Source organism: Manis javanica, chromosome 2 (genome assembly GCF_040802235.1).
Source record: "Manis javanica isolate MJ-LG chromosome 2, MJ_LKY, whole genome shotgun sequence".
NCBI classification, from domain to species: Eukaryota; Metazoa; Chordata; class Mammalia; order Pholidota; family Manidae; genus Manis; species Manis javanica.
Window position 1 is genome coordinate 187,040,206 of NC_133157.1, and position 12,632 is coordinate 187,052,837.

General features: G+C 35.6%; 1 protein-coding gene across 5 annotated transcripts in view; it reads right to left on the reverse strand.

Annotated features, from left to right (window-relative positions):
• AZIN1 (antizyme inhibitor 1) overlaps positions 1–12,632 on the reverse strand; it is a 36,445-nt gene that overhangs the window by 14,441 nt on the left and 9,372 nt on the right. For 3 of the 5 annotated variants that reach the window (XM_017664313.3, XM_017664294.3, XM_073229916.1), the window contains exon 3: positions 1,919–2,113. In XM_017664313.3, coding sequence (XP_017519802.1) covers positions 1,919–2,020 — 102 coding nt within the window. In that variant the 5' untranslated portion in view covers positions 2,021–2,113. Of the gene's footprint in view, positions 1–1,918; positions 2,114–6,916; positions 7,075–12,632 lie in introns of all 5 variants that reach the window. The other 2 variants (XM_017664304.3, XM_036995485.2) reach the window with 2 other exon arrangements.

The following is a 12,632-nucleotide window of genomic DNA, read 5'->3' on the forward strand; positions in this document are numbered from 1 at the left end:
CAGGGGACTCTAAACACATTTGTTCTTCTTAAACCTGACTTCTTGCTGAACTATGCTGGCATAAAATATTCTCTTTTTTTTTTAAAGCATCAATTATGTGACTTTCTGTTTTAGAACTGCCTCAATTTTTACTTTTGGGGAGTGGAGGTGAAGAAAGGAGACTACTTATTTCCTTCCATGCTTTCTTCCACTGTTTAAAATAGGCCTATTCTGGTAGTTCAGGAGCTAATTTCCTAACATAAGCAAGTGGAATTGGGAATGCTAAACAAAACAAGCAATGTATCTCCATTATTAACTGCCTAAAGATAGGATGTGTAAACCAAGGTAGCAACTACACTGGGAACCCATTTTTAAAGAGAGAAAGTTGGCAGTCTATGTGTATAGAGATGGCAAAATTAAATTAAAAAATACAGCTGTATACTAAATGTCAGACAAACCTGAGTATGGATATCCTTCCCTCAAAGGGAAAAATACAAAACAAAACAGATTTTAATTAGGGATCTGGGAGAGATCTGAATTGATTTTTAAGTTGCAGTTACTCCAGGGGTAGAGTGATGACTGTAACATCAGCCAGAGCATAAATTACTCAGTGTTAGATGGCAGATAATCTTATTTAGAATACTCATCATCCAACTATTGTTTGGAAAACCATGAAGGCAACTACTATTTTCTACTCTTTAATTCACATTATTTGAAAATGTATACTGCTGGAACACTGGCCAGGAAATAGATTGGAAATTATGGATGTGTGGCATATATGGGACAACTCTACTGAAGTTACCCCATCCTTACAAGACATGCCATCCCTAATGTTCTGGAGGCAAACTTTATTTTTATCTTAATGTGAAAAAAGAAAGCAATTATAGATACCAGCAAAGGAACTGGGATAATTTTTAAAAAAAGGTCTTTAGTTATAACCACCTTCAAGCCATAAAATTAGATGAACTTGCTATGATATGAGATAAAAGGGCTAAGGATTAACCCTTTCTAAATTATCCACATTGAGTAACATTTAGTTTGTGGGACAAGAATGGATGGATGAAAGGATATTTCAAAGATCGTATCTGACACAGGAAGAATGCGGCAGAAGTTAAATGAAAGAGAAAGCCAGCATACTTCCATTAGGAGTTTCCTAGTGACATGAGAGAACTGCGGAATGGCTTGGCTGTACAACAGACTGAACAGTATGACAATGTCACCCTTCCCCCCTGCCAAGAATATTGATGGCAGAGGAAGAAAAAAATAAAGGAATTCTGCTGGGGCTTGGGGAAACTTGAGCACATCTGTAAAGGTCAAGAGGAGAGAAGTTTTTCTAGTACCCTATTACTGAAGATCAGTAATGTGAAAACAATTCTTCAATACATTTGAGGAATATGGGAAAATTAGCTCCAACAAAGAAACAAATTCTATCAGTAAGGCGATAAACAAAAATAATTCTATCAGTAAGTACAAAATGAAAACAAATGATCTTAAAGTAGCAGTGATTGTGACACCTGAGGCAGCAGGAAGCAAGCATTCAGTATAAATCATCAAATTCTCAGTTAACATACACAAGATTACCTGAAATATAAATTAAAATCTACTCAAGCATATGGTTGAGAAAAATGAGTAAGAAGCCATGTACTGAGTTGAACAGCCAACAAACATGTCAAGAAAACAGAACATACAAGAGCCAGGTGCTAAAAGACACAGCAGAGAAAAGGCTATTAGGAAGGTTTTTTTGTTTTGTGGGCTACAAAGAAAACCTCACCATTACTCAAAGGGAATGCGGAGTGGAGTTTCAAGTTAAGAGAATCCAGAAAGATGACTTACCTGGAAAATCTAACATCTGAACAAAGTACTCTCATCAGATAAACATTATGAAAAATTCAGAAATTTATAAACATGGTATTTGAGAAATATAAGATAGCACACTTACCAGGGTATGTTCATAAACATAGTTATCAATAACATTTCCAAGGTTTGTTCCTTCATCCAACAGTCCAACGGAGTAGTTTGCATCGTCAATAAATCCTTTCATCTCAGCCGTATTCCACAAAGCGGAAAGTCATAAACCAGGAAAAACAAGAGATGGGCCAAGCCTTATGTCTGGGTCCTTAGAATATGCAACAAACTGTCAAAACAGAAGTTATTTCAAAGTTTGTATTACTTCACTAAACTTAATGAGTTGCCAATGAAAGTGTGCTAAGTACCTAATTCAGTGAGGAATCCACATGATCACTCAACACTTTCAGCAATACTAGATCATTTATATCCTTTAGTGTCCATGTAATGCAAAAAATGTGTATTTTATATATTTAACAAGATCAATAGGATATAATTTAAGATAATCCACATATGTGCACAGTTTGTTAGAAATCAAAAGACACTTTTATATATGTAGAGTTGCAGACCCAGTCTATTCAGTCTATTAACTATTCGTCTCGTTTTATGGTTCTTCCATAACACATATAAACTTACTCATTTTAAGTAAAGAAAGCAAGTGAAATCAGTTTATCTGCAGCCAAGAAATTAAAATACAAATCTAAACCTCAATACACTGCCAATGGCACACTACCAGGTAACTGCAGATAAATGTCTTAAAATACCAAAGTGAAAGTCAAGTAATAGAAGTAAAGTGGGTGGGGTGAAAGGCAACTTTAGGGGACCATCTGCAGCCTTGAAACAGACTGCCTAGGTCTCACCTCAAGCTAAAATGGTACTAGTTTCATCAGTTTAGCAATGAAAGTCTACTATGAGGTGAGTTGATGTGAAACTGTTACTGGACTGAAAGTCAGGAGACCTGGTCCTGGATATCACATTTAATAGCTGAGAGATCCTCAAAATGTTAAAAAACAAACAAACAAAACATACCAAATAATAGCATGAAAACACTTAAGTGTAAAATTAAGAACAGAGGTAAAATTAAGTTGCCAGAAAAGCAAAAATACCATTGTAATTTGAAACTAAGTACAAGCCAGGTACTTGTACATCTTAAACCATTTATTAAGAAATCTTGATTTTTCAAAAGACATCACAGTAAAACCAATATACCTCTCCAGAAAACTCTCCCCTTCCCAAGATCACCCATTCTCCTCTGGGGTAGCACATACTGATAATCTGCACAGCCTTTCCTGTGTCCTTGATTCCCCCTTTCTCTTCTCTGAACGCTGCTCTATGCTAGTATTCACCTAGAGTGATACGTATGGCCTTTCATCCTTAAAAGTGTACTCCATTTCAATGGCTCCCAAAGTGTTGACTTCTTGATTGCACTAAAACCAACTCATCAATAAGTCATATACTGTGAAATACAAACAATACTTAGTTTTAACTTTAAAACACTAACAACTTCATCTCCAAGAAGTCAACTACATTCAGTTCAGCTCATCTCATGGCTTTCATGTAATGGCAGAAATGGAGAAGTTGAGGCTATTTTTCTTTTACCAAAGGAATTAACTTAGTTTTATCTACATGAGACCTAACACTTATACAGTCAAGTCAATTCATTGCCTGGACATTCTCTAAAGGTTTGTTATACCAGGACTGAGGGTAAATCGGTGCCCAGAAAATAGATGTTTTAGGCTTGAGGGTACATGTTTATTTTAAGTAGTATCACTCCAGTGGGAACATCAATTTTAGGGGGATATTCAACTATGCACTAAGGAAAACAGAAAGATCACTCATTAACAAAGATCAATGCAGAGTACGGTAGGAACTTCCTGCTAAGTTTAGTATCAAAAATCTTTCTGGCAAAACCACTTTCATTTATTCTATTCATAATGAAAAATAGTTGAAGCCCTTTAGCTTACTATATCAGTTCATGAAAATCCTAAGTATACTCTACTTATGCAGTAGTCACTTGGGAATTACTTGGGTTACTGACTATGCACCACTACAACTACCAATTGCAAAAAATCTACCTTTTAAAGTCAAGACATGATGAACCTCAATTTCCTATAGCTATAGTGCTTACAGAAAGAATAACTTTTCTCTAACAACAGATCCATTCTATCCAGTCTTACCTGCTGAATGTCCACCTTCTTCACAGCTTTTTCTAGAGTAATATGTTCATAGGGACAAGATTTTTTTCTGTTCTCAAACTATATAATCTGTAAGTTTAACTTTCCCTGCCTGCTAAACTAGCTTAAATCTAACAAATATTTTTGATAGCAGTGTGCCAGACACTGTTAAGTAATTTATCAATGATGGTATTATTCCCATTTTACAGTTAAAGAAACTGAGGCACAGAACTAATTAATAAGCTAGCTTTAGAAATGCTGATGATTAAGTGATGTTTAAAACAAAAGAAAAGCATGTCTCCCCAGCATCCCATCCCTAGAAAGCAGGATTCCTTGGAAAACCAACACAACGTTGTCCCTTTGTTAGAGCTTTATTACTCCCACAATCAACTAACTGCTTCTCAGACATATATATTCCCATAGTTATTAATTCAAAAAAGCTTAAAGCTTATTTACATACAGTATAAAAACATCTTATCATGCCTATTCATAGCCTTTAAACTTTCTTCATGACTATTTCCTACTTTTTAACACCTTGCTGTTCCTTCTGTAACTTTTTAGTTCTCAGATAAACATCAAATTTGAACTTGTTTTTTCTTTTTGTATCTATCTTACCAACAGTTTACATGTAATAATATGCATGCATTTTTCAAATATATACACCTTTTAAACCACAACCACAAAGTTCCCTCATGTTCCTTTTGCAGTAAATCCCCAACTCCCCCTCAGGTAACCACCGATCTGCTTTCTGTCATTAAAGATTAGACTTTTGCATAAATGAAATAATTTAAACACTCACTAAAGGCCAGACAAAAACAGGTGACAAATAATGATACTACCAACATGAGTAAAATATTGGGAAGTATGCCCTGCTCTAAAGGAAAGACACAATGCTTGTAGAATGGCTATATTATCATCATCAAAGTGGAACTCCCACTTCAGAAGTAACCCTAGGGCTAGTTTACCAATCCTTAAACTGACTCACAAAAAGGACTCTGGTGGAAAGATAAATTTCATTTGCTATATTGGCAGTATTTGACAAAAAGAATTACGAGATTAACACACCTAAACCACTAAAACAGATATAGGACACGGACTATTTAATTTCCTTAACTATACTAAGCACTGCAATAAAATAGTTGATTTAAACCAATACTAATAAAGCCTATACATAAAAGATGGTGAGTGCGGAGGTAAGGGAGCTCAGTTTTTCTTAGATGCTTCCTGAAGGTTGTGATATTACTATTAGTAATCCCTAGCCCAGAGAAGGTACTCAGAAACAGGTGGACAAACACTTCACAACTCTCAAGAATGGGGCATTTTTAAACTCAGAATTGGTGGCAACAGCAATGAACTCTCTAGAACTAAGTTGAAAAAAATGGTCCATCTTTCATTCTTTAAAGGAGCCCAAAACCTTGATACATAAATGATCCACATGTAAATGCAAAGCTCAACTGTCAGTTACTGTTAAAAACTAAGGGGAGTCCTATAAAGCAGTTCATAATTATACCTCTAGGAGTGTCTGTGTGCAATTTTCTTAATGTTAGCAAAAATACTTTAAAGCTCCACCATCATAAAAAGGAAGGTTTCTGTTCTACATTTCTGCCTTAAAGAACTAAAGTAAATATTTTGCTAAAATGTTTTTAGAGACATTTAGTTATTTAGTATAATACATTACACCAAAAATCTATGACGCATGTGTTTGGGAGCCAGAATGAAAATAAGTGTGCAAGTATTGGGGGTGAGCAGAATTTATACTGTATGCCAGATCCGCCAAGTTAATCCACCTCAATTTTAAATACCACAAAGAATTTACAGGAACCTCTCCATAAAAACGCAGGCTCAAACCCAGGTGGATGGCAAACTTCTCAATGTTCCAATCCTGGGAATAATTCCCAACAGACATTGCACAATTTTTTTACAGCTTTGTAAATCAGAAATGAGACTGATTTACTGGCTCCAATACATCATGGACCACTATATACTATAGTTCAGTGTTATGACACTGAATTATTTATGTTAAACTTAATAAAATCTACCCTGGCCTCAGAGACACTGAGAAGTGACTGGTGGTTACCATGGGAGAGGGTTTGGGATGGGTGAGGAGGATGAGGGGGGAAAAAGGGACACAAAAATCTCAATCATAATATAAGTTGGTCAAAGGGATGGAAGTGCAGCATGGAGAATACAGCCAATGGTTCTGTAACATCTTTATATTCACAGACAGTAATTGTACTAGTTGGGGTGAAGATTTAATGATGTGTGTAACTGTTGAACCACTGTGTTGTATATCTGAAACCAATATAATATTTTTTATCAACTATACTTCAGTTAAAAAAAAAAGGACTAAACTTGCATACAACAGGAATGAATAAACACACGCTTGAACAGTAAAATGGAATAGGGGTGGAATGCCTATTCAATAAACCTTGAGCATCTGTGTGAAAAAAAAAGAAAATCTACCCTGTAAATCTTAGATTCTCTTCACAATGCTTTACAACTTGAGGAAAAAAAAGTAATAAAAGCTCTGGTTTATTTTTTTAATCAAGAAACTAGAAGTGTTCTCTACTCAAAGAACCTTTAGGCTATTTCACAACCACCTTATCAATATATGGTGAAAGAAAGAAAACACAGCTTATCACACTAATACAATTGTAATCACAACACTACTTTTACAACACATAATTTGCTCTTGGACATCATAGCTGGGAAGAAAAAAAGTGTTTAACACTCCTTATTTATGCCCTTACATTGGTGTTTTTTGCTAATACATTTTTTATGAAGAGCTGCCAAAGAAAACAAAAGGCTCCAAATAACTGCACACTGCCCCCCGGGAGCCTTTCATGGGGCTGGTGAGCCCTCATGTTCACCAGGAGGGTAGCTCCAGGAGCCATGGCTTGCAGCAGCTGGGCACTTGCCTTGTTACACACCTGCTACAAAGGCTTCTACAGTTGATTGTACTTCAGAAGAAACTGACACATCTCTCAAATAATCACAAGATAATTCTGGCAGCAACAGCCCACTTGACACCAAGCTGGATGAATATGAGTCTTGGATTTCTGAAGTGAAGACCTCCCTGGAAGTAGAACAGGGAGAGCTGAAAGGTTGAGAGTACTGTTTCAGACACCTAAGCAGGAAACCCAACCTTAATATAATACATCAACCACTTTTCTAAAAGGTCTCTTATTCGTTAAAAACATGAACTTGAGATATTTTCAGATTTATACCACTATTGTTCTTAAGAAGCCTAAGGGCACACTTCTACCTGAAAAATTGTTTTCACATAGGTATTTGACAACTTGGCACTTAGCTCACAGCTTTAAAAAGACACAATGCTGTCTTAAGTCATCTTTGCATTCTACCTCCAACAGAAATATGTTACTTACCACAAACAATACCTTTAGAAATAATTGGGTAGAAGAGCATTAGGAAGTTTTTAAATGATGACTTTGGCACTATAGATGTGAGGCCTGGAGCAGGTTTGAATACTAAATAAAATAGTTCCCGGAAGCTACATACTGCACCTGGTAGTAGGAAGTTCCAATAAGTTGTCTAATGACCTTATGAATTCTTGCCATATTGGTCCAAAAATAACTGATGGACAATAACAGCCTACACTGACAACTTAGGATAATCAGGAGAGGATTTGCTTCAATCAACAGTTAAGAGGAAAGCCTATAATGGCAATGAACATTCATTCACTTTAACTTATTTTCTAGGTACTGAGATAGAAAAAAACTGAATGACCCTAAAGGAAGAATATTAAAGGTGACTCCTGAAGATTTTAGAAGACAGACAAAATCGAGAATGAACACTTTTTTTTTTTAGGGAGGAAAAAAAACCTTAAAGGAAATGAGCCTAACAGGATACATTTGAAGTAGCTATGTCCAATGAAATGCCTCACATTAAATTCTAAAATACATCTTAATGAGAATGCAAAATACAGGAATTTTGTAGCAATGTACTTTTCTACATGTGGAATTACATTAGGCTTCCTTATATAAAGTATCTTGACTGTTCAATGTAAAGACTAAATTTTTTTCTGGGGGTGACAAGCAAAATACTTGAATCTTTTTTGGCCAATAAAAATGTGGTCATATTAAATGTTAACTATTGTAATATAACATGAACAACAGGAAATACATAACTATATAAATTTCAAGCCTTCCAGCTTTCCTGGCAAAGCACAGGAAATGCTGACAACTTTAAATGACCATTTAAACAAATGCACTTAATTACTATTTTGATTACTTAAGGGCAGATGTCACTGCCACTTCTCTAAGAGAAAAGTTTACTATATATGTAAAATGTATACAATAAAATTATTGCAGCAAATAGCAAGTTAAGAAACTGAATGCCTTAGAAATCTCTATGTATCTTTCCCAGAGGGCAGTGGTTCCATCTCCCCTGGAATAAGTACATTCAGACTTCTCTAATGATCATTTGCTTGTTATTGAATAGTTTCATTCCTCCATGTTCCCCTAAAACAAGAAATTGATTCAGAGTTGTTTGTCTACTATTACTGATTCTTTTGCTCAACTTCATAGTTTCAACTTATCCATGCAGATAGATACATGTGACTGGTGCCATTCATTTTCATTGCTGTGTAGGATTCAACCATATAGATATATCACTTTAACTCATCCTAACTGGATCTATGGGCTACTTCCCATCTTTATTGAATTATTTACAAGTGTTCATATTTATAATTAATTTCTGGCTATTACTTATGTACCTAAAAGCAAGTACTGCTCAAACTGTGGTCTGCAAACTAGCTGATCCACAAGTTAAGAGGCTAGCAGTGTGCTAACTGTATACATTCTGGTGCAATAGTCTACCTTGCTGATTAGCAGTTTAAGTACCATGAGTTTAGGTGCTACAGTCTTGGACCACATTATCTTAGAGTGGAACTGCTAGGCTGTTAGTGAAAAATGGTTTTCAAGTCTCCTGTTCATTTTCCAATTTTTTTTCCCTGATTTACTCATTGTAGCTCTTCATGAATTTAGGAAAGCAAATCACTCTCCTTTTGAGGACTGTTACTTATTTGCGATGGTTTTGTTCTAGTGTCCACATTGAACATATTAGGATACCCCATCCTACTTTTTTTTATCATGCCAAACATGTTGATCATGTTAAATCCAGATGAGAGCTAAGAAGATACTTAATTAGGAGCTCTTTATATATAAATTGGGCACCAGAGGATCTATTAAGTAAAAGAAATAGGTAACAATCTAGTCATATATTCAACATACACCTAATATACATTTTAATCTGCATGAGAACATAAAAGTCATAAAAGTCATAGTAGGAAGCTACATCCTAAGAACATGCTGGGTAACCAGGGAATTCAACTAGAATATAAAAAAAAGCTCCTATAGTTAAGGAAGTTTTTTATCAGACAAATCTGAAAAAGAGCAAAGAGAACATGTAATTCTTATGACTATTAATAAATGTTTTAAATTATAGCTACTACTACTCATATTCACAATAACAATTATCCTAGAGCAATGCTGTCCAACATAACTTTCTGAGATGAAATTTTCTTTATCACTGTCCAAAACAATAGCCATTAGCCACACAGAGCTCCCAACCACAAAATGTGGCTCATGCACCTGAGGAACTGTGTTTTTAATTTAACTTAGTTTTAATTTTTAAAATTTAAACAGCCACCTGGCTAGTGGCTACTGTATTGAACGGGCAGTTCTAGAAAACATTGTTCCCATAAGAAATTTTTAAACTTCTAAGGATCAAGCCCCCACACATTACAGATTAACCCCCACTCCCCCAATAACTTTGCTCAAGGTAACAAAGACCAATTAATTCACAAGTTTCAAACTAGGCAGTAAAAACACGTTAACAGAACTCCATAGCAAGAAAGTCTTGAAGAGATTTCAAATGTGTGCTTACATAATATAACGAAGAAATAGCAAAAAATTTAGAGGAGAGCATTCTAAAGAGTTTGTTATCTTGGCTCTTGTTGCAAGTCAGTCTTAAGCATTTAAAGATCTCATGGTACCTAGGTATGGCCTGGGCAAGCTAAACTTCACAGTTATAATCCTTGCAACTCAGTATGCTTTATAAGTATTTCTTAACTCTTGCCATAATGTTCACATTATTCACTATTCACAAATCTGTGTTTCAATTAGTTTGACTAATTCCTTGATTAAATGTACACAGATGACCACAGAATGGGAGGTGAAGGACAAAAATGCACTTTACTTTCAACAGCCTCCTTAGGCTTTTTTGTACAATGGCCAGCCTAGAATGGCAACCTACCAGTTACCTAGATTTTTATAGCTCACAAGGTACAGTTTTATACAATATCTCAATTACTTGTAACTGGAATTAAGTGGCTCAAAATTCTTGAGTAGAAGAAGGGAGGTAACCCCAAACTCAAAAACTCTGAAACAAAACCAGGCAGATGGAGTATATGGGACAAATAGGCAGTCACTATTCGTTCTCTCAGCTCCAGTGTTCTATAATAAATACAAAAACCATTTCATCCCCTTTAAAAACTGGTCTGTCTATACTGCTTTTCAATCTTTTTGGCCAACCGAGATTCTAAATTTGCCTAAAGAAAGAATATCATGTCCCCCAAGCCCTGTTTTATCAATTAATATTCACATTCACATTACACTTATACAGAACACGGTCACTTTACACAAGCAGTGAGACACAAAATGCTAGTCTGTGCATGCTAAGAGGATACATGTAACTTCAAAAAGTGGTCCCTATTCTGTATATTTCAGTGATAATCAAAGAGCACCAACAACCATTAATGAATGTCCTGTTGAATTTGCTTACATCGCAGAATCTATAAATTACCAACACCGAAGTCTTTTCACCATCATCTTTTCTCCAAAAACATGCCTTTTCTACTGACAATTAACAGTGAAACATGAGGGTAAAGTACTTGAATTTTAATAAAGAACATTTTATTTCTCTACTTGAAATAATCTCAATTTACACTGCAGTCACTACTCAAAGTGGTATGGAGGTTTCTCAAAAAACCAAAAACAGAAATACCCTATGACCTAGCAATTCCCCATCTGGGAATTTACCCACAGAAAACAAAATCATTAACCGAAAAAGATATATGCGCTCCTGTTTTCTGAAGCATTATTTACAATAGCCAAAATATGGAAACCACCTGAATATCGATCGATAGACAAATGAATAAAAAAGATGTGGCACATATCTATAGTGGAATATTGCTCAGACATAAGGAAGAATGAAATCTTGTCATTTGAGACAACATGGATGGACCTACAGGGTATTATGCTAAGTGAAATCAGAAAAAAGACAAGTATTACATGATTTCACTTATATGTGGATTCTAAAAAAAAACAGAAACAAAAATGAAATTGATTCACACACAGAAAAAAGACTGTGGTGGTTGCCATAAGGCAGAGGAGTAGGGGCATGGGTGAAATAGGTGAAGAGGGAAAAAATTGGTGAGCCTGCTCTCTTTAACATTTTTGCTCTGGAGGATAGTTACATGAGTGCATACACATGTCAAAATTTATGATGAAGTTGTATACTAAGATATGTGCATTTTATTGCATAAACCTCAATATAAAATTTTAAAAATCCAATGAGTTCTACACAATGATATAAAGGGCATATCAAAGTGTGGGCAAAGAGTCTGTTTGTGTTTATACAGAGGATCAAAGCCTAACTGGGCTACCCAGAAAATGAACTAAGATACGATATGAAGAACTTCCAACATCAGCACTTTCTGGAAGAGTCATACCAGAAGATGATCATCAAAAAACCTCAACAAAGATCCAGGTGCTGCTACAGTTGTAGCTGCATTCATCCCACCGGTTCCTGGACTTGCCATGGGAATGAAGAAGGATATATCTAAGCTGGCCTGTGCATACAGTAAAACAACAAATTTGACTGGATCCATACTGTCGGAACTCAACCAAGAATTAGAAGTGCAAGTTGTAGCGCTCCAAAATCTTACAACTACAGACTATCTACTATTAAAAGAACATATGGGATGTGAACAGTTCCCAGGAATGGGTTGTTTTAACTTGTCTGATTTCTCTCAAGACTGTTCAAGTTCAGTTGGACAATATCCATCATATCATTGATAAATTTTCACAAATGCCTAGGATGCCTAAGAGGTTTTCTTGGTTTCACTGGAGATGGCTGGTAATTATAGGTCTGCTTTGGTTATGTAACTGTATTCATATTATGTTAATGTGTGTGCGCAATTTAATTAGTAGTTTAAAACCTATACATGCTTAAGTTACTCTACAAGAAGATATGTCAAAGAAATAATCTTCCCATGTTTTCTTCCGCCTGCTACTTCTATAGCTTTTCTTCTTCCTTCCTAATTACAACCCTTAAATAGAATTCGTGCCTCATATCGAATTTACCGAGTGTCATAATTCTTCCAAGTGGTAAAGATACCTCAAGACAAATGCTGGGCATAGAAGCCACAGGGCATAAATCTGCAAAGAAGTAAAAAGCTAACCTTCTCAAACAATATTGCTTCTCTCTCACTTACCAACTTTACATTTTCCTGTATGGCCCCAGAAGATGACTGGTTAGCCAGAGATGGGTAAGATTCCTCAAGGGAGGAACAACCTAAGACAGGCACAGTCACAGGGGGGCCATCAGGTG